Source organism: Sorex fumeus, unplaced genomic scaffold (assembly GCF_029834395.1).
Source record: "Sorex fumeus unplaced genomic scaffold, SorFum_2.1 ptg000008l, whole genome shotgun sequence".
Taxonomy (NCBI): Eukaryota; Metazoa; Chordata; class Mammalia; order Eulipotyphla; family Soricidae; genus Sorex; species Sorex fumeus.
This window is the reverse complement of record NW_026606065.1, coordinates 87,200,516-87,223,463: the sequence shown is the minus strand read 5'-3', so window position 1 is coordinate 87,223,463 and position 22,948 is coordinate 87,200,516. Positions and strand designations below refer to the sequence as shown.

The following is a 22,948-nucleotide window of genomic DNA, read 5'->3' as shown; positions in this document are numbered from 1 at the left end:
TCAAAGAGAAACACAATGTTGTTGCTATTTTTTCCTTCACTGCTATTTGGCCTTTTCCATTTCAAGGAATTGTACCACAAATGCCCAGAAAATAAAACATGAGAGGGAAAAAAAAGAGTTCATGTATTCTGCTGAACCATCAATGTGTTTGGACAGAGATGGGATATAAACTCCCATCCTGAATGTATATTTTAGATCATCTATGGATTTCAACACCTTATGATTCGCATTGCTATTAAGTATAAAAAGGCTTTTCACAGCCTTGAGCCAAGTCAAACTGACCTGAGCCAAGCAGAGTGACAGCATGAATCTCAAAAACTGTTTATCAAGTGTTAGGTCTCTAAGACTTCAAGGAAAGCTACAAGACAAAAATCCAAGAGAATTCAGAATGACTCCACTGGGAGAGCAAGAATGAGGAACCAGAAAGCACATATCCTGCCTCCCTACTCTACAATCCAAGAATTAGGGACAAGCCTGTCATATACTCTGTATCACAGCAAGCAAAGAGAGGTAATTATTATATATATCACAAGGATAAACTATCAACATAAGATTATATGAGAAAACACGCACCAAGAAGTGTAAAGACAAAAACAAAGGAACATTATTAGTGCTAATGGGGGTCCTATAATTTTAACTAATACATCTACTGGGTGGGCTGGAGCGATAGCACAGCGGTAGGGCGTTTGCCTTGCATGCAGCCAATATGGCCGACACGAGTTCGATTCCTCCGCCCCTCTCGGAGAGCCCGGCAAGCTACTGAGAGTATCTTGCCCGCATGGCAAAGCCTGGCAAGCTCCCCATGATGTATTCGATATGCCAAACACAGTAACAACAAAGTCTCCAATGGAGACGTTACTGGGCCCGCTTGAGCAAATTGATAAACAACAGGAGGACCGTGACCCTGACCATCTACTGGGTCTGCTGGTAGCCAGACCAGACATCTAAAAGGAGACTGGCCCCCTTCACATATATCCTCAAGCAAAAGGAATATCGAAATCCCTAAAATCCTGATGCTTTAAGATCATTTTTTAAGAATAATAATTTTAAAAAGGTCCACCTTTAATGATGTTTTGCTACAGACACTTAACTATAAAAACTTCCTAAAACTTTTGCGTTTCATACTTCAATACTCACATCCAAACTGCGAGGAGCAAATCAGTATATTTAGTGCTAGGAACACTGCTTGTTGTTAATATCTTATTATTGAGGTAATGTTCATTCACAAGATCGTACATTTCCAAGTCCATCACCAAGTACCAATACCCACCATTCAATCCACTCCTCCCTGTCCCCCACTTCAGTAAATCTGACGTTTGTTTTGAATGCTCCTAACAAGTTTTTAAGATTTTTTTATTTTGTTTTTGGGGTGCCCTCCCAATGGTGCTCAGCACTCAAGGCTCACTCGATGGGGTCTTGTAATTTTAACTAATACATCTACTTGTAATTTTAACTAATACAATACATCATATGGGTTGGTCACATGCAGGGCCAGCACCTTACTCGCTGTACTATCTTTCCAGCCCAGACTGTAATTTTTAAAGACCTTTGGCTCAAAACCTAAATATAAAAGCATTTTATGGCTATTTAGAAATTTTATTAAACCTTATACAAAATAAAGAGCAATAAATTAGATTATTCAAGATTAAGGATACAGTGAGACACACCCTTAATGACTAAAAGCACTTTCGAACCAGAAGCAACACAAGCAACAAAAGTTAGTGCTGGAGCGATAGCACAGCGGGTAGGGTGTTCACCTTACAAGCGGCCAACATGGCCGACCCGAGTTCAATTCCTCCGCCCCTCTAGGAGAGCCCGGCAAGCTACCGAGAGTATTCAGTATACCAGACACAGTAACAACAAAGTCTCCAATGGAGACGTTATTGGGCCCGCTCGAGCAAATCGACGATCAACGGGAGGGCCTTTACCTTTACCAGCAAAGTTTGTATGAGCAAAATAGGAACATGCATGTATGGAGGACTTTCAAATTCAAGATTAATACATCAAAATTAAACATTTTTCATTTCAGTGGAATATGATAAATACAATAGGATTAGTCCCTTATTTTTGTCACTTGAAAAATGTATTTCAGGAGAAATTATCATCTCAACCCTGCCAACTGCCACCCACTATTCTTTTTATTTATTTTTTTTATTAGTGAAACACCATGAAGTACAGTTGTAGACTTACAAGTTTTTGTGCTTGGGTTTCAGTTATACAATGATCAAGCACCCATCCCTCCACCAGTGCCGATTCTCTACCCCCACCAATCCCACCCCCGCACCCCCCATCCCACCCTGCCTCTGTGTCAGGGAACTCCCTTTTGTTCTCTCTCTCCTTTTGGGTGCTGTGCCACCCACTATTCTTAATGTTAATATTATTTAAAAGATTTTTACTCTAAGTAGAGCTTCAAGATCTTTTTACAAGTAAAAAGGATTCTTTCTACTTTCTACAAGACTCTACAAGTAAAATAAATCTTCTTACTCATAAAACTAAAAAGAAAAGGCAACACAACTCATTTTCCTTGATACATTTTAATAAAATATTTATAAAAGAAAAAAAAACCTTGGGGGTATGGTGACGCCAGCAGGTCAATCTGTACCTGTGAGGCGAGTGCATCAGCAGCCTGATAGTGCCTTCAGACTTCAAGATACCCAAAAATTGCTGCTGTGCCTCTGGCCAGACCCCAACAACTTCGGGCCAAGTTTACCAAGAAAGTAAACGGCCAAAAGTTAGGTATGTGGGAGACACACCCACAAACCACCTCTGGCTCAGCTATATAATTGGAGGCAAGGCCTCTCTGGTTCCTAATCAAACTGCTTGAAGGCCATGGTCCCAGAGACACAGAAACAAATCTTAGAACCCAGCAGCTTCTGGCAGAGATGCATCTGGTACCCATAGTGATTATTGGCACAGGGCCATCCCAGGTGGGAATAAGTTTCATCCCTTGGCCTGTTCCCCCTGGCGGCTTGGTGGCCACCATCCTCCAGAGGCCACTGGGCAGTCAGGTTTGGGCCTGCAGTGACAAGAGACACGGGACCTCATGGGATGGGGGGTGAGGCTGGCCCTTTCCTCCCCGCCCCAACAAGACCCCAAGTCGCCACCCACGAACGGCCCCTCTGGCTCCTGATCAAGTTGCTTAATGGCCATGATCCCAGAGACTCAGGAACAAATCTCAGAACCCAGCAGGTTTGGGCAGAAATCCCTCCGTTTTAATTGTTAAAATTTTGGAATTCCAAAATTGCACAGCCACTACTGTGGCCATGTGATATCATATGTTATTCATAACCAGCACTTAGAAAACAAATTGTCTATGGTTGCCTTTTCGGGTACCCAACAGGTAGGAGAAGAGTGTGGGATGGGGGGTATACTGGGGTTTTTGGTAGTGGAAAATGGGCACTGGAGAAGGGATGGGTGTTTTATCATTGTATGACTGAGACTTAACCCAAAAGCTTTGTAACTGCTCTCACGGTGATTCAATAAATAAATTTATTAAAAAGAAAAAAAAAAGCAGTAAGGTGGAGTTCATGCCTAATTCTATCAGCCTAATATGGCTAAATAAATAGGTGGTCTGGTTCTAGTGGCTAGCAATACTCCTACATTAAATAAATAAATAAATAAATTGAAAGTAAAAAAGAAAGAAAAAAAAACCCTTACAGATTTTTGTTTTTAAAAAAATAAGCAAGAGAATGTTATGAATTGGTTAAATGCATGATAAAACAATTTTTTAAATTTAATTATTTCATGTTTTTGTCTTTGGGGGTCACATCCAGCAATGCTCAGGGGTTACTCCTGGCTCTAAACTAAGGAATCACTCCTGGTGGTGCTTGTGGGACCACATGGGATGCGGGGAATCGAACCTGGAGTCATGTACAAGGCAAATACCTTACTCATGATACTATTGCTCTTGTCCTGATACAACAAAATTTTATATTAATTATTATACTGATTCTTACTGTTTCAGGATTCCTGGTATAAATTTAGATTGGTTTAAAAAGACTTAGAACTTAACAAAACTACTTAGGTAACCAGGATAGCTTATAGTGAAGATGCTTCTAGGACTATGCTCAGTGGGGTTGAGGGCCTTCTCCTGACTCTGTGCTCAGAGATTAGTCTTGCTGGGACTCGGAGGAACACATGTAGTGCCAGGAAGCAAACCTGGGTTCACCTTGTGCAAGGCAAGAACCCTGACTATTGTACTATCACTCTGTCCCCAGTTAAAATGCTTTTAAATATTGCTAATTATAAACTGGTTTTCATTCATGCCAATGCCTTGGACAATATCACAATCACAAGTCTTATTGCTCTTTATTTAGAAAATGTGTGCCTTTAAAATATAATTTAGAAATATCACATTATCACATGAATTATCTAAATAAATCTCCCCCTAGCACCAATCCTGTGAAAATGACAGCTGGCTTAGAAATAATAATATCACACCCTTGGTGAAATCAACAGTCTTTCCATGGGAAAAAATTTTTAAGGTGCTAAAATTAGAAAATCAAAAGACTATCTAATCTTCAATTTCAGAAAGTGCTATTTGGAACAGGGAGAAAAGAGAAATTATGTCTATTTATATTCAATAGAATGTGCCCCTTTTTAAAACTGTTATAACCATTATTTAGTAAAATTCTGTAAGGATGCCAAAAACTTAATCAAAACCTCTATCTGCATGCCCATATTTCCTTAACAAGAAACCATAGCTTTTTTAAGTTACCTTTTTCCTTTCTTTTAATGTAAACTCAGGAGAGTTCATTTCTTTATTCTAGAATGCCAATTCATATGTCTGAAATAAATGCAAAAAGAAGAAACAGTCTTCGATAAGGCATTCTTTTTGGGCATTCTGTCATCTGGAAATCCCCTCTACTGTTCTTCATCCAATTCAGAGTTTATGCATAAACATAATAGGATATTGTTTTGCAAAATGGATTTTTATTCATATAATCTCATCAAGAACACAGGTAATGTTTCTGCTTCCAATTTAAAATACTTTTCTATCCACTATTTAGAAGGGCTGTGACTACTCATGTTTCAACAGGAAACCATCCTTTCTAATTAATCTCCATGACTGAAGTTGATTTAATCAATTCCCCTTGGTGACTGGAATGATTAACTAGCTGATTTCACTTCAACAACAGATGGGCCATTATCCCTCTCCTGAGTGTGTTATAACTGTTTTGTACTTTTTCAGAGAGGTGGTTTGGATTTTGAAAGACAAATAAAAACAGGTAACCCAAAACATACTTCGATCAGCATGAAATTTCTTGCACGTTTTAACGGCAACAAAAATATCCTCCTTCTTCACTGGAGTTCCCTAAAAGACAGAAGGAAAAAAATGTGTAGATGAGTCAACTCTATCTTATCTTGACATCCACACTAGTGCTCACATGTTCTAAAGTTCAAATCCACAAATGTCAAGGCTATCGCACCTACTTCCAGTATTAAACTTTGGGGGAAAAGGAAACTGTAGTACAGCAAATACGGTCTTTGACATGGGCTAGCCATAGGCCTGGATCCTAGCTCTGCCATTTGCTCACTCACTCAGGGTCATCTGAACAAGTCTGTCAGCTCTCTGAACTTCAGTAAGCTCTTTTACAAAATGGAAAGCGTAGTCTCCAGTAAAGCTGACTTTACTGTCACTATTTATTCAACACATCATAGTGGTCCAATAACGCGATTTACCATCCCTTAGCTTTTTTTCAGCCAGTGAAGAATTTGAGAAAAGGAGAGAGGAAGGAGATGGTTCAGTGCAAAATAAATGGCTCATTAATGAACCTGGACTAACTTTGATGTTTTAAAGATTTCAATGGCCCCTTTACTGTCCAAACAAGACTAGGTTACCTCATTGTGCCCTGATCTCCTTGAAGGTAGTATTACTTTAAATACCTGGGGATATCCTGGAGCCGTAAACTCAAGAGAAAAGGGAAAAACAGATCTATGGACAACCTACACTCAAATCTATGAACTTCTTGGAGAGAAAGGATTCTGACCCTATACCACCTGTCTTAGGCCTGCACTAATATTCCATCAGGATTCCCACATCATCTGGGGCTGGTTTCTAGCAACACCTAACCCCAGCTTTGCCAGGGCACTTCAGGTTCTCCTAAGTTAATTCCTCCAGATTCCTTCAGAGAGTAGGAAAGAAGAAGCAAGTAGAATGTCTAGAAAGATAGCTTTCCCCTTCAGAAACTGCAAACACTACAGCTTCTTTCTCATTGCAACCGTGCAAGTGTATGTGAGCACATACATGCATCTGGGGAACATAAAGTAACAAAATCAGAGACTAACACCCAGGAGTGGCCGAGATTAGTACCAGGAATTTTGCTCCATGACTTGGAGGCCAGCCACATGTGCCAGGGGAAAAGGAAGCTCAGATAGAGAAGGGAGCACCAAATAAAGGTGTTGGGAGGATCCTCCCAGGATGGGAGAAGCATGCTGAAAGTAGACTATAGACCAAACATGACTGCCACTCAATGCCTCTCTTGCAAGCCACAGGACCCAAAAGGAGAGAGAGAGAACAAAAGGGAGTGCCCTGCCACAGAAGCAGGGTAGGATGGGGGGACGGGGGATGGGAGGGATGCTGGGACCCGTGGTGGTGGAGGATGGGCACTGGTGGAGGGATGGGTACTTGATCATTGTATAACTGAAACCCAAGCACGTAAGTTTGTAAGTCTATAACTGTACCTCATGGTGTTTCACTAATAAAAAAAATGCAATATGAAGTCTTCTGTGCGAATAGCATGAGAAAAACGGATATCTGAGGGTTGTGACTATACTTTCCCCTTATGAGGAGCACTGATACCCTCTTGGTGAGTTTCAGGACTCTTCAGGCTCATCCTGGGGATGGAATCAGGGTCTGACATATCAAGAGCATGCATTCCCCCAAATTCTGGACAGTCTCACATGAGATCAAAGCAAGGTCAGGAAATGAAAGGTAACAGGCATGCATTTGGATAAAGGCTCAAGTGTAATGTAAAGTGCCTAAAATTTCCATGTTTTAGAAATGAAACAGAAGTTGCAGTAGACACAAGCTAAATGATCATGAAAAGCAATAGCTCCCGGCATGCAGTCTCTAAAGAGCTGTGGTAGACACTTTGGGCACACTATGGACTTGGTTCCTGTCCAGCCACAAGAAAGTACCACATACATTTTGGTTTCCTGGTGCATTTAAATTATGTCTATGCACTACAATAGTCCACCATGCAACAGCATTGTGTCTTAAAAATAATGCACAGACCTTAATTAAACATATGCAAAGTCAGCACATGCACTGAAAATATAGTACCCCACAAACTGTTCAATCCAAGCTGCCCCAAACTTTCAAGATGTAAAAAGAGATCTCCTTGCAAAGTAGGAGAAAGTAAAGCACAATAAAAACAAGGTGTGTCTCATATGAACCTCAAGTCCCACTAGGAGTGATCCCTGAGCACAGTGGGTGTGGCCTCCCCCTCCCCAAAATGAGGTGTGCCTGTACCCCAAGAAAGCTCTGAAGTGACAGGTGCCAGTGATCATCCCTGTTTTCCTCCTACCGTGCTACTTACCTTACCAAGGGTTGTTATTCGTTGAAACAGTACAAAAACATTTGTTAGTGCATAAGTGCCAATTCAATGTTATATATACGTGAATATTTTCCTGGGACTTACAAGTTTCCCTTCTAGTACTTACACAACGCGGTAGAAAAGACTGAAAAGTGGTAGCACAGAGAGTGTCCACAGCATCTGTACAAAATTCAGGCACTGGCGTCAGGGGCTGCCCATCACCCTTGTCCCAGATGTAGAGGGCAATCTGTCAGAGGTAAGAAGACTGTCAATGAAGGAAGGCATGAAACCAGCATAAGTAGCCAAGGAGAAATAATCTCATAGGCAAGCAGACTCCACCTTCTACAGAGAGCTAAACCCTATCAGTGACAATAAAACGTATCAATTTTAAGGGGTTTTTTTTCATTCAATGAAAGAGCGATCTTTATATAAAGCAACATAATCTTTTAGTAATAAAAAACTGTTAACTGAAAAAAATCAATATTCTAACTTCTGAAAAATGCCACATTTGTCATAAGCTATTCAGGGATTTGAAACATCATGGAGAAAAGGGAAAGGAAATATTATCATGATTCTGATTCCCTGCAGTATGGCAATTACATACTCTGAATAATTGACTGGATGAAAACACCTACAGATATGAAACTAAAATATCCTTAAAATCATTTTCAGGGGCCAGATACATCATACAGCAAGTAGGGCATTTGCCTTGCATGCAGCTGATCTGAGTTCAATCCCAGCATCTCATATGGTGCCCCAAGGACCTCCAAGAGTGATTCCTGAGCATCACCGGGTATGATCCAAAATTCAAAAAATCATTTTCAGTGCACTGCTAAACTGGAACAACATGTAATAAGAAAAAAACAAAATGAGACCAAGGGGAAAAAGGGAATCCCAGGGGCATCTCTGACAGTTCCTACCAGTAAACTCTGGTGACACCATTTCTGACTGGAGGTAATAGTAAATAAAAAATCAAAAGTGACTCTGAAGACTTGAAGAGATATGGAAGGGAGAAGTTAGCTAGAAATGTCCTCTGAGAGTTTGGAACCAAAAGCAAGGTACCCATAGATTTTACTAATGAAAGGTTACCCCAAACCTTTAATACATCAAAAACAAAAACAACTAAAAACACAAAACCTTGCTTTTTCGAACCCCCCTCCTCTGTCTGTTCCCCATCAGGGACCTGAGTGATCCCTGCAGCCAGTCCAACCCTGACTCTTAGCTAGGCCAGCCAGCACAGCCAGTTTAAACTCCTACAATCTAGGTGTGCTGACTTGACCGACCTCCCCTACCTGGGCCAACACTGCTTCTTCCTGTCCAGGGACCAGGTGAACCATCAGGAGTTATCCTGTGCTGGCTCCATCCTGAAAGGTAGAACTAACACCTGCTACCATGTAGATGCAACTATTGTACTTCAATAAAATAGTTACTACTATACTTCAATACAACTACTTTACTTCAATATAACCTGTTACCATGTAGACACAACTATTTGCAGTCTTAGGGAAAATAGGAAACCCCAGCATCTTAGCAGTGCCAGGATACTCCCACAAAAAAAAATTGTCAGTTAAAAGGGAGGAGCTAGACCTACACCTGTCAGTGCCACTGTATGTGTGTGCATAAACAGTAGCTTGTTAGTATAAAAGGGCATATTAGGTCAATACTTAGATCATCAAGGCTATACAAGTTCCACTGTCAGCACCCCAAAAACCTTGAGAACAATAGGAAAACCAAGGAAACCAGCTATGTTAGCAAATAGGGTCAGAAGCCCAAGTAAGTCCTCTATTCCTTTAAATTCCAAGCCTTGATGACTGACAAGAGACTGTGGAGGTAGCTCAAAGAGCTGGAGTGCTTGCTTTGCATGTGGGACCCTGAGTTCTATCCCTAGCAACATAGCACTCCACTTCATGTGGGGGAGGGGGGAGTAAGAGAAGGGAAAGGAGGGAGGAAGAAAAGAAGGGAGAGAGGGAGGGAGGGAGGGAGGGAGGGAGGAAGGAAGGAAGGAAGGAAGGAAGGAAGGAAGGAAGGAAGGAAGGAAGGAAGGAAGAAAGGATGGATTTCAAATGAGGATTATCCAGAGCACCCAACCAAGGTTGAAACAGGACCAGGATGTGTGGCCTCTCAGTGTGTGGTAACAACATTCAACTGAAAATAAAAACAACTGTCATCATCATCATCAACAACAACAACATGTGTGTGTATATATATATAAAATACAGTTATCCTGCTGTTGCAAATTATTGTTCTGTTTTCAGATGACTCTATTTTTAAATAATTTTTATGACATTGATGTGGAAAGTTGATTATTCCCTTTCTTTAATCTCAACTTTACGGCTGGCAGAGCAGTCCCTTCAGAAAAATGCCAGACTACGCCCAAGTTCAGTTCTTCATTAGAATGATCTAATAAACTCTTGTCTAACTTTCACTGAAACCTTGTACACACTAGAACTGTTGGCTTCATAAACAATGTGACTATTTTTCAAGATCAAACTTGAAGTAACTATTTATTCATTTTAGTTATCTACAGGAGCCATATCTAGCAGTGCTTGGGCCCACAAGGGACATCGCAGTATGCATCAGGACTGGGCAGTGGTGAGGACCAATCCAGGATCAGCACATATAAATCATGTGCTCTGTTCTCCAGTCACATCCCCGGAAATATTATTAAAGAAACAGAGAACATATATCTTCCTAAAACAAAATTCTAAAATACATACTTCAGAAAGAAAAATGACCCCAAGTGGAAGGTCTTAGAAGAAAGAAAACAAGAATGAATAAAGATACTGGCAAATACACGGTTAAGCTGGTAAGTAACATGGGCAATAGCAATGTCAGGTGTATAAAGTAATGATGATGTATAAGTTACAGGGTTCAAAAAATACTGGACACTAAATTATCTTTTTGTTTTGTTTTAATTTTTATTAGTGAAACACCAGTTGTAGACTTACACATTTTTGTGCTTGGGTTTCATTTATACAATGATCGAGTACCCATCCCTCCACCAGTGCCCATTCTCCACCACCAATGATCCCAGTAGCCCTCCCACCCCCCATCCCCCCTATCCCACCCTGCCTCTGTGGCAGAGCATTCCCTTTTGTCCTCTCTCTCCTTTTGGGTGCTGTGGTTTGCAAAAGAGGCATTAAGTGGCAATCATGCTTGGTCTATAGTCTACTTTCAGCATGCATCTCCCATCCTGGGAGGATCCTCCCAACACCCTTTACTTGGTGCTCCCTTCTCTATCTGAGCTGACTTTTCCCCCGATCATGTGTTGCTGGCCTCCAAGCCATGGAGTAATCCTCCTGGTACTTATCTCGGCTATTCTTGGATATTAATCTCCTATTTTGTTACTTTATATTCCCCAGATGAATGCAATCTTTCTATGTCTGTCCCTCTTTTACCTGACTCATTTCACTTAGCATGATACTTTCCATGTAGTACCACTTGTATGTAAATTTCATGACTTCATCTTTTCTAACAGCTACATAGTACTCCATTGTGTACATGTACCAGAGTTTCTTTAACCAGTCATCAGTTCTCAGGCACTCAGGTTTTTTCCAGATTTTTTCTACTGTGAACAGTACAGCAATTAACATAGAAGTGCAGATGTCATTTCAACTTGGACACTAAATTATTTTGGTTCTGCTTCGGGGTAGGGATTGGGGTTCAGGATGGAAGGTACAGAAATATCCAAACTATGGTGGTGAGAAGGTACAATGGTGGTAGAACTGGTGTTTGAATATTAAATGTAATCAAATATGTTGAGCTAATTTATAAAAATTAAATTAAATTAAAATAAAATTTTTTAAAATACTGGACAATAAAGATCTATACATTGGAACCAATAAAGTTTCCAATATATTATCAGAATTAAATTATTCTAAGTTCTGGAATTTTCAGGATACTAATTAGAAATTATATTAATAATTTACATTAAAGGGGCAGAAATATAGCACAGAATATAAGGTGTTTCCCTTGCACACAGCCCACTCTGGTTTGATCCCTGGTACCACATATGGTCTCCTTAGCACAGAGCCAGAAATAAATGCTGAACACCACAAAATAAAAACGAACAAAAAAGAATGCATATTAAAATATCTTAAATAATAATAAACTTTAAAAAGGCAGAAAAGAGGAAAACAGTGAATAAAATAGAAAAATACGTATCTAAGGAAAAGAATTTATGAAAATTTAAAAAAATTGGATGAAAGAAATAATTGTAAGTTTAGAAATCAAACATATAAGTAATCATAATCAACATAAACATAAGCTTGCCATCTGGTTTATGATAATGCTTCTCAAAATAGGAGGAAAAACAAAAATGTGTTCTCCTGAAAAGAGACACAGCTGAAAGATGAGGACACAAAAGAATTGAAAGAAAGATCTGGAAAAGAAGGATGAGGCAAATACCAAAATAAAGGCTGCACAGAAAATGTTCAAATCAATAAAACAAATGGAAAAGCATAGAGCATTCTTAGAGATAAACATAAATTCCCTAAGAAGATTTATGGAATCTCAACATGCATGCATTTAATTAACAGGGCCTTCGAGTATAAAAAGCAAGTGCTGGCATTTCCACAGGAAGGCACTGTCAGATCCACCACTACTAAGTGAGATTTGCACATCCCTTCTTCGTGACCAACACCAAGCAGACCAAGAAAAAAAAAAAAACTAGAGAAGAAAGGGAGGAAGGAAGGGAATGAAATACCTCAAAAGCATACAATTAGGGGCTGAAGAGCTAGCTTAACAGAGGTTAAGGCGTATGCCTTGCACACAGCCAACCTACTTCATTCCCTGGTATCACACCATCCCCTGAGTATTGCAGGGTGCAGGCATGGAGGCCCCAGTGACACTTTCTTGGCCCCGGCACTGAACTCCCAACCCAGTTGGCCAGGAATCATCAGGAGGGACTGCTAGGTCTCCTGAGTTCCACTGGAGAGACCCCCCTGAAATCATAAAACTAATCCGAGTATCCTATTTGGATGAATCTATTTCCTCTTCAATCTAAGAAATACAAAGTTGTTATATCCCCAAATTAGAGAACATACAACCTTATCTTTACTTATGTAAGGTGAGCACAAACCAGACAATAAAGTTAGCCTAAACACTCTCAAGTGAACAGCATACAGACAATAATGCTATTAAAATAAGTAAAAGAATATAATAACACAAACACACTGGGTTACCAGGGCCGGAGGAGGGGAGTTTTTCTTTTTAAGTGGGTCAGTGCAAACAGTTTGAGTTTCTGTCTGAAAAAAAAAAAACTCTTGCAGATGAGCATCATGATTGCATGCTAATAAGACTCAGACCTGTGACAGCAAAACACGAGGAGCAAGACAGAGCCAGACCAGGAGAATGAATAAATAAATGATGGAACAGTCGATGAGAGACAGCATAGAAAGTGAAAATAAGGCTATTATTGCTGCATGCATCAACATGGGTGCATTTCAGATCCAAAGAGTGCGGTTCTGTTGAATCAAGTCCAGAGAATATAAAACTCTTGAGCATACTCCTCGGAGATCTATTTATTATGCAGTGAAATCTGAATTAGAGAGAATTTAAGAAAATTTTGCTCCTTGGTAGAGGCATCAAAGTAGCCTCAAGGAAGGGTGGGGGTGGAAGGAACACACTTCTCTCTTAAGTCAGATATTTTGTTATTGATGTATATATGTTCACATATATTAAAAACATTCTTTTGTATATATCATATCTATATATACACATATATGTACACATTTGTATGTATCTGATTCCCAAGCTGAGTTATTATTTCCAGAGCTGACTGTTCATTTAAAATACACGGTAGGAGCTGGAGACGTAGCACACTTTAGACACCTGCATGCAACAGATCCTGGTTTGATCCCCAGAACCAGAAGCAACACCAAGCACTGAGAGGTTTAGCCCTGCCACATCCCCAAATCCGACAGAGTCAAAAAGTTAGTATGGAATCAAGGGGCTGGTCTCTTACGTGACCAACCCGGGTCCACTATCCAGCACTATACATGGTCCCCTGAGTACTGCCAAGAGTGACCCCTGAGCACAGAGCTAGGAGAAACCCTCAAGCACCACTAGATGTGGCCCCCAAAATGTAAATAAATAAATAAATTTAACAAAATATCTGGAAAGATGCTCTGGTTTTTAACTCGTCATTCTTTCCTTTTAGTGGAAGAAGAGAATGATTTTATGTAAGAGTAGAATACCACCCAAAGAAGCTATTTCAACACTTTAAAATATGTCCCGTTGGCTCCTGGCAGGTTGCCAGCACCTCTGTACTGATGAGCATCATCAGTACATCATCAGTACTGAGTGACATGCCTATGATGGCCTAAGATACCGATTCCTTCTGAGAGCAGGTCTACATTAGGATTCAGACATGCCCATGAATGTAATGCCCTGATGACTCAGGGATGGGAAACCTGACACATTCCACTCAGGACTTAAAGCTGTCCACTTAGTTTCAGGAACACAGGGGGTTCAGGATGGCATGACACCAATGACTCAATTCTTCACCAGAGGACCAAGCACCAATGGCTCAATTCTTCACCAGAGGGCTATACACAGAAGGTATATAAAAACCCAAATCACCAAGTTAGACAGGAAATACAGCAACATTTCTGCATGTATTTAGAAATTTACCTCTGAACCCTTGCAGAGCTTGGCAAGCTCTTCATGGCATATTCAATATGCCACAAACAGTAACAATACTGTCTCATTCTCCTGACCCTGAAAGAGCCCCCAATATGGCACTGTTGGGAACGATGAATAAGGAGAGGCTGCTAAAATCTCAGGGCTGTGACGAATAGAGAATACTGGCGCCCACTTGACCAAGTTGATGAACAACAGGAAGAGTGATACAGTAATACCTCCGAATCTATCCACCTCCACTTAAAACAAAGAATAGCAGCTGGAGAGATAGCACAGGGCATAAGGTCTTGTACATGGTCAACCCTAGTTCAAATCCCCAGGCCCACAGAAGGTCATTCCAAGCACTTCTAGGAGTAATCCCTGAGCAGAGAGTCAAGAACAGGCCCCTGAGCACCACCGGGCATGCCACCCTCCCTCAAATAAAAATAAGAGAGATTTATAAGTTTCAGTATGCCATCTTGTCTTTTTATGACATCTTATTGTCTCATTCCTACTTTGGACAAACTTGCAGGCTATCGAATGTAGCCTGCCCACAGGGCAGAGTCTGGCAAACTCCCTGTGGCGTACCAAATATGCCAAATACCAGTAACAATGATGGGTCTCATTCTCCTAAAAAGCCTTGAATATAATCTCAGGGTTAGGATAAAAGAGATGTTACTGGGGCCTGTTCGAGGCAATCGACGAATAACAGGATGATGAGATGAAAATGAAATGAAAATGCCATCTTGTCTATTGCTCCTTCCCCACCAACTTGAATAAAATGAAGACCCTCATCCATTCAGGTAACCGTGGAGATACATTGGTCAGGAGAAGACAGATGTGCATGGGCTAGGAGGAGACAAAAACATCTTTTATATAAAAAGACACAAATTCTGAATTACTAGGAGTTCTAAACAAACAATGACATACCTCATGTTTTAAATCTATTGTAAAGTCGGATTTCAAGGATTCACTCTTTAACCTCTTGGTAAGCCTAGAAAATAGAGACAATTTTATTGTTTAAAAAAATACAGACACACAAAAAATTGTAAATCTACAACTTTAAAAAAAATAAAATAAAATAAAGGGGAAAAAAAAAAATACAGACAAAAACAGCCCTTAATTGAACATCTCTGAGAGAAGAATCCAATTTTAAGATAAAATTTAGAGTTTAATTTCTTTGAGACAAAGAATTACAGAAATACAACTATTTACTGGTCAGCAAATGAATGCTTCCTTGTTACAAATGTTAGCATTCATTATTTTAACATCAGGCCTATGATACAAATACAGTATGGTAAAGTTAAGGTAAAGGCCCTCCCGTTGATCATCGATTTGCTCGAGCGGACCCCCTAATGTCTCCATTGGAGACTTTGTTGTTACTGTGTCTGACATATCGAATACTCTCGGTAGCTTGCCAGGCTCTCCGAGAGGGGCGGAGGAATCGAACTCAGGTCGGCCATGTTGGCCGCTTGTAAGGCGAACGCCCTACCCGCTGTGCTATTGCTCCAGCCACAAATACAGTATAGTATACTATAATACAATACCATATAATGTAGTACAACACCTTCAATAAAAGGAAAACATGAAGTTTATTTGATATACCTTTCATAGTAAGAAAAATCAAGCTCCCGGAAGAGAACAAGGCAGAGTCTCCTGCCCCCGCACCTCGCTGTCCTCAACGGGGCCCCTTGGAGGAGTGCGGGTTGAGTTTCCCTCTCCACCCCGAGCAGAGCTCCGACAGCTGAAGACCTCTGGGACCCAGCCAAAGATATGCTGAGACCACTCTCCACACACTTGGACAAGGAACCGGCAGAGGAATCCAGGTGTGCGGGACTTGGGGCTGAGATCTCCAAGCCTGCTCGGTTCGAGACTGGGCCTCCTCCACCCATCTCTCCCACCTTCCAGTAGCCAGACAGTTACACCCACCAACTGCTGTGTAACCCCATCAATGTCCAGGATCCAGAAACTCTAAAACCAAGCTCCCGGAAGCATGCGACCGCATTTGCGGCCACACGACCCCTTTTTCTTTAGTTCTCAATCTCAGAGAACCCGGTAGGCTACTGAGAGTATCATACCTGCCTATATGCCTGACTAGAAACACCTGTGAAGATGATTAGAGACTGCCCCAAAAGCTTCCATCCCTCTCAGAGAGCCCGACAAGCTACCGAGATTATCCCACCTGCCTGCACGGCAGAGTCTGAGAAGCTAACCGTGGCATACTCGATATGTCAAAAACAGTAACAATGAATGGTCCTCATTCCCTTGATCCTGAAGGAGCCCCCAATATGTCATCAGGCTACACTAGCACATGACAGGGACGAATGGAGACATTACTGGGCCCGCTCAAGCGAACTGGTGAACAACAGGGTGATAGTGATAGTGATAGTGATAGAATATCAAATAGCAGATAATGAAAAGGGAAAAACTTGTGTGAGAGGAAAAAAAAAACAGAAGTTTCTACTTCTTCCAGGCTCCTACTTTTAATAACTCAATAAAGTAATTGATAGTTTTAGGGGGAAAGGATGTGGTATCAAGGAAGACTATCAGCCGATTTTAAGTCATTTTCTTCAAAGGCTCCTTTCAATATGAAAGAAAAACCTGACCCTTGACCTCAGAATCAAGCCAAGGTAAAGGAGAAGAGAGCCCAGCAGAAGGAGGTAGAAGTATATACTTACCAAGACCACCCAAATACCACTCCTCTCAAATGCCACTGAGTTCTCTGTTACAGGTCTGAGACCAGACCACCACTTTCAATTACAAATCTTCCATGTTTTAACTACTAGGAAATTCTTTTTAAAAGGAAATGTCATAGTAAGTTTAAAAGCCCTTTACTGAGTTTTCAGCCCAGTCGAACCACAAAGATTTCCCTTAAATTTACTTTTAATGAGAAGAAGGATCCAGAGAACACAGGCCATAATTTGTGTCTAGTTATAAAGCACTACCTCCTTCTGCTTGGAATCAAGGACTCTAAGGTCCTCGGCCATGCTGGCTGTCCACTGCCCATTTTGACCAGGCACAGTGGCTAGTGGTAGTGATACAGATGTCCTGAGAGAATCATGTACACAAAAGATCGCCAAGTTTATGGGATTGTCCTAATCCAGGACTAAAGAAGGTTCTTATTTATTCTGGTGGGGAAGGATGGGAAAGTTTCACACAGAAGTGACTCTTGAATTTGATCTTGAAAAGTCTGTCAAACCAAGGCGTGAGAGGGCTGTGGTAGGCAGCTCTATGGGGAAGGAAAGGAGCAGGTGTGGCTAGTATGTAGGTGGAGTAGCTGGGGTGGATGAAGGAACTTCTGGACTCTTCCCTCCAACCTGGTTGAAATGAAGGATAACCAAGAAGCCCCATGCAATCTTTGCCATAATCCGCTTGATACATAACTACAGATTTGTGAATATGAAAGATATAAAAAGAGACTATGTCTTCAGACACAATTTTGATAAACATGGAGAGAGAAAAACTATGCCTTGCCCAATGGGATTTTGTCCGGTCTGAATTCTGCTTGGTTGGAAATCATTCTTATGAATAAACTCTGTCAAGGTAACTTTGGAGTTTGGACTCATGCCAAATGCCTTCAAAATTTGATCAAACAACATTCAGATTCTAAAGGCAGAACTAAGTTAATCCTGGGCTTGTTGCCACAGGCAAAGGACATCAAATTGTGCTCAGAATCCCCTACAGTATATGACATCTGATTGGGCACACACCACAAGCCCCCTCTTTTAAGACTGTGTTTTAAGACAATCAATTTCTCTAAACAGTTCTAAACATGTTTTGAATACTTTTAATTTTAAATGTCTTTCTCAAAAATTTTCTTCAGAGGGTAAGGGTAGGAGATGTGAAGACTGCTAACAGAATATCTTTGAGATAAACACTGATTGATTAGAGGACAAAATGATATATGCAGGGAAGTTTTTAAGTGACTTTGGGTTGATTTGATTGCTGAGATTGGGGCTTACTCCTGGCTCTGTGCTCGGGGTTTACTCCTGGCGGTGCTCGGGGACCTTTTGTGGTGCCAGGGATTGAACCTAGACTGACAGTATGCAAGGCAAGTGCCCTGCCTCATGTACCATCTCCCCAGCCCCTACATTACTATTCTGAGAAAACTACTCAGTCTACAATAAAACTAAAGGTTACTTCAATCTCACCAACTTCTTACCAATAATCAAGGCCTCGGTGACACCTCACATCTAAGTCAGTCATCCTGCAAATTCAAATCTTAACCGAGACAAAGGTGTCCAGCTAACTCAACAGGAAACTGATTTCTTGAAGAAAAAATGAGACTCCTTTATTAGGAAACCATTTTAAAATATATCTGAGCACAAAAACCATTCCTTAGCCAGATGGGTTATATCAGTGTTTATCTGATTAATTTGTCTGTCTCACAAGAAAAAGGAAATAGCATCTAAGAGGAATAAGGCATTATGGGAACGCCTCTGTTTCTCCTTAATTCTGCTTTTTACTGTCTATATAATGGAGGGAGATCGAAGATATGATTAATGACAAGCATGCTTTGATAGTCACTGCCATGGCTGCAGAAGCAGATGCACTGGACACAGGGTAATTAAGTCGGCATCTACTGCGTCAGAGCTAAGAATGGAGTGACAGGAATTTTCCAAACTTATGTAAAAGATCAGTTTCTTGCCCCGAAATCCCTCAGCCCAAGTTTTCCCTACCCTGGGTAGGAAACAGTATCAAGTGTCACCAGAAAAGAGTAATCTGACACTTATCAATAGATGTTTTTAGGGACCTCAGAGCCATGAACTGAAAGCAAACCATGTGCCCAGGGAACAACTTCAAGAACAGAGACTCCCAGATTTATCGGACTTATGGCCATCCTTCCAAAAAAGAAAAAAAATCACTCTGGCCCCTCTAGATATCTACCTCCTTTAAGCAAACAAGCAGAAAGTGTCCTTCAACTATACCTAAAGCTATGACCGCTCCCCACTGCCCATCTTGCCGTAGACCCATATTGGGAAACATTGCACCACACAGTGCTAGGTAATTTACAGCACCACGTCTCCCCTAAATAAGTATCTTGGCTAGTGAAGAAACTAAAGCCCAGTTCACAAAGCCCCTAGTACTCATGGTAAGCTTGAGGTGATAAAGAAATAAACCAGTGGGCTGGAGTGACGATACAGTAGGTAGAGTACTTGCCATGCATGTGGCTGATCCAGGTTCAATCCCCAACATTCCATATCATCCCCTGAGCACGGAGCTAGGAGAAAGCCGCGGGCACAGCCAGGTGTGGCCCAAAAACCAAGAAGAGAAAGAAAGAAAGAAAGAAAGAAAGAAAGAAAGAAAGAAAGAAAGAAAGAGAGAGAGAGAGAGAAAGAAAGAAAGAAAGAAGTCAGAACCAACCAAATCTAGCAAAATTCTGGATGTCTCCATCTTATGAGCAGTGTAAGCAGAGGGCAGAATCCAAAGAACCAAGAGATTTTTGTGGAACAGGTTATAAATTAGTGCCAGCATGCCAAGCAGTGAGAGCTAATCCCACCTCTCCTATAGCAGGCTGCAAAGAGACATTCTAACAAATATCTCATCAAACCAGTTGCTTAAAAGAGAAAGTTAAGAGATAAGGAGGTAACTCAAGGAGCTCTAGGTTTGATGCCCAGCACCCCAGCATCAGCAGGAGCCAGAGTAGCTCCACAAAAATGAGGGTCACTTAAAAAGAAAGCAAGAATTCAGTCAATTCATGCATCCTGAGTCAATAAAAACTGAATTGAGTTCAACATCAAGAGATCTCCAGGAAGGTGCTAGCTAGGTAGGAAAACTATGATGGAAAGAAGAAGGTAGAAACTCTCCAGACTCCCAGGATTAGGCATGGAGGTTGGAGGTTAGACAGGCTCCAGACATTGATTAGTTCCGAGACCTTCAGCCTTGGGCATGCATTAGACTCGTTTCCTCTTTAGCTCTGGGCAGAAGGCGCTGTCTATGCTCAGAGCTCTCAGAGAAGAGCCTATAGTTGGTCTGTTCCTCTCTCAAGGGATATGGTTGGTTCTCCAAGGAAAGGAGGAAAATAAACATATGCAGATCATGCAATCTTCGAGTCAGAGTAAACATAACCACCTGGGCCTCTTCCATAAAGAAGTCAACCTACATAATTCCATGTTATGACACTAAAGGAAAGTAAGGGAAGAATTAAAGAGAGCCTCCCCTTGCTACTGGGGGTGGGAAAACAAAGAATGGGAAGCAAAGGAACAGTGCTCCAGCTTCAGTGACTGGCAGCTGTACCTCCTGCCAGGTCCCTGTTCAATTATGTACATCCAGGCACATGATTGGTCATCAATCCTCACAGCAGGAGAATTACTGATCACCTTTCTTTCTAATCATCAAATACATGCCTGTAGCTAACTGTTTACTTACTATAGAAATACTCTCTGGTGTTCAATTCTCAAGAGCCCTAATGCACTGGCTCGCCCTTAGCCCGACAATTTATCCCTTGCCTTCTCCTGCAGGTGAGTAAAAGGGAGCACAGAGAGCGAGTGATTCACTCGGGAGCACCAGAAGTGACAGAGCAGACACAAGAAGCCACAGCTGTGTCACTTCTGCTATAGGTCTTTCCACTCTACTACACAATTCATCTGCCTTAAAACCTCGCTGGAGACCCAGTAATTATAATATTCAGCAAAATGAAAGTTATATATACACATACATACACAAATGTCCACACACATTCTAATGAATGCTTACTTGTTTACTAGTGGAATACTGAGGGCCCAGCCAGCAGCGAAGTCTGGATATTTAAAAATTGTAGGACTTTCAGAAAAGGCATAATGGTGAATGATTGTCGATTCTTCATCATGTAACGCTTTCCCCAAGAACCATTCCTATTAAGTAAAAATATAAAATGTCAATTTAAAAAGTGCCATTCCATATAAGACTAAAAAACAAGGATGTATTCATTTTAGCTAAATACTCTGAGATAGAGAATTAGCACAAATGACATACTTTCAAAGAATTTCAACAGATATATAATTTAACTCATAATCTTATGGTAACAAAATCAACATAATCATATATATAAAGTAATTGCCGGGGCTGGCCACTACCCAACTGCCGCCACACTCCAAGTCACTTTCCACATGCTCTGGCCGAGCCTCACATATGAGTGAACATATTCCTTGACCGCGCAGCTGCTTTTGAGGCCGCATGACACATCATAAGACATTCCCTACCCAGGGGGCTGGAGAGATAGCACAGCGGGTAGGGCATCTGCCTTACATGCGGCCAACGCGGGTTTAATTCCCAGCATCCCATATGGTCCTCTGAGCACCTCCAGGAGTAACTCCTGAATGAAGAGCCAGGAGTAACCCCTGTGCATCGCCAGGTGTGACCGAAAAAAGCAAAAAAAAAAAAAAAAAAAGACATTCCCTACCCATTTTCCATAATAAAAATCATAGAGAGAAATATATGTGGGCTGGAGTGATAGCATAGTGGGTAGGGCATTTGCCTTGCACGCGACCAACTTGGCCGACTGGGGTTCGATTCCTCCTCCCTTCTAAGGCATGCTAGTGCTACAGTGCCACTTGGAGAGCCCAGCAAGCTACCAAGAGTATCCTGCCCGCATGGCAGAGCCTAGCAAGTTACTCATGGCATATTTGATATGCCAAAAACAGTAACAATAACAGATCTCATTCCCCTGACCCTGAAAGAGCCTCTAATACGGCAGCATTAGGAAAGACGAGTAAGGAGAGGAGCTAAAATCTCAGGGCTGTGACAAATGGAGATGTTACTGGAGCCGACTCAAGTGAAGCGAAGAACAAATGGATGACAGTGATACCGTGATACAGTGATAAAGCAGTTAAATGCTAATAGCTCATTATACCTTAAGTAAATAAAGTGGTTACTTATGAGATGTTTCCTATCAAAACACTACTAAGATAAAGGTAAGGTAAAGGCCCTCCCGTTGATCGTCGATTTGCTCGAGCGGGCCCAGTAACGTCTCCATTGGAGACTTTGTTGTTACTGTGTCTGGCATATCGAATACTCTCGGTAGCTTGCCGGGCTCTCCGAGAGGGGCGGAGGAATCGAACTCGGGTCAGCCATGCTGGCCGCGTGTAAGGCGAATGCCCTACCGCTGTGCTATCGAGCGATAGCACAGCAGTAGGGCGTTTGCCTTGCACGCGGCCAACATGGCCGACCCGAGTTCGATTCCTCCGCCCCTCTCAGAGAGCCCGGCAAGCTACCAAGAGTACCTCGCCCCCACGGCAGAGCCTGGCAAGCTCCCCGTGACGTATTCGATATGCCAGACACAGTAACAACAAAGTCTCCAATGGAGACGTTACTGGGCCCGCTCGAGCAAATCGACGATCAACGGGAGGGCCTTTACCTTTACTACTAAGATAAATAATATATTCTTCATGGCCAACTGAGTTTAGAAAAAGAAAATTCTTCTAAATTTCCTTCCAGGAGTCAAAGGAAGTATGTCTTGTAGGGTATATTTCCTGCATATAGTTGACCCATGTCCAACCCCTGGCATCACACAAACAGTCCCTTGGCCCCTGCCATAAGTGACCTCTGAGCACAGAGCCACGATTAACCCAGAGCACTCACAGGTTTGGCCCTAAGACCAAAACAAAAGAATATATTTTATCCCAGAACTAACACCTGATTTGCCCATTTACTGACTTATTCATGATTCTGAATTATTATCACTAACATTTTAACATTTATTCCAGACCAGGAGGGAGCATAATTCACAAAATAATGAAGAGAGACAATAAGCAAATGATAAAAGGCAAAGTCCCTGGAATAACATCTTTACAATGATAGAAGAAAAGTAA

At 41.4% G+C, this 22,948-nt stretch overlaps 1 protein-coding gene across 1 annotated transcript in view; it reads right to left on the bottom strand.

Annotated features, from left to right (window-relative positions):
• B3GLCT (beta 3-glucosyltransferase) overlaps nt 1-22,948 on the bottom strand; it is a 166,550-nt gene that overhangs the window by 63,147 nt on the left and 80,455 nt on the right. The window contains exons 7-10 of the mRNA XM_056109793.1: nt 20,856-20,992; nt 15,090-15,153; nt 7,666-7,785; nt 5,245-5,314 (exon numbers count right to left, since the gene is read on the bottom strand). Of these exons, the coding sequence (XP_055965768.1) occupies nt 5,245-5,314; nt 7,666-7,785; nt 15,090-15,153; nt 20,856-20,992 (391 nt within the window). The remainder of the gene's footprint in view (nt 1-5,244; nt 5,315-7,665; nt 7,786-15,089; nt 15,154-20,855; nt 20,993-22,948) is intronic.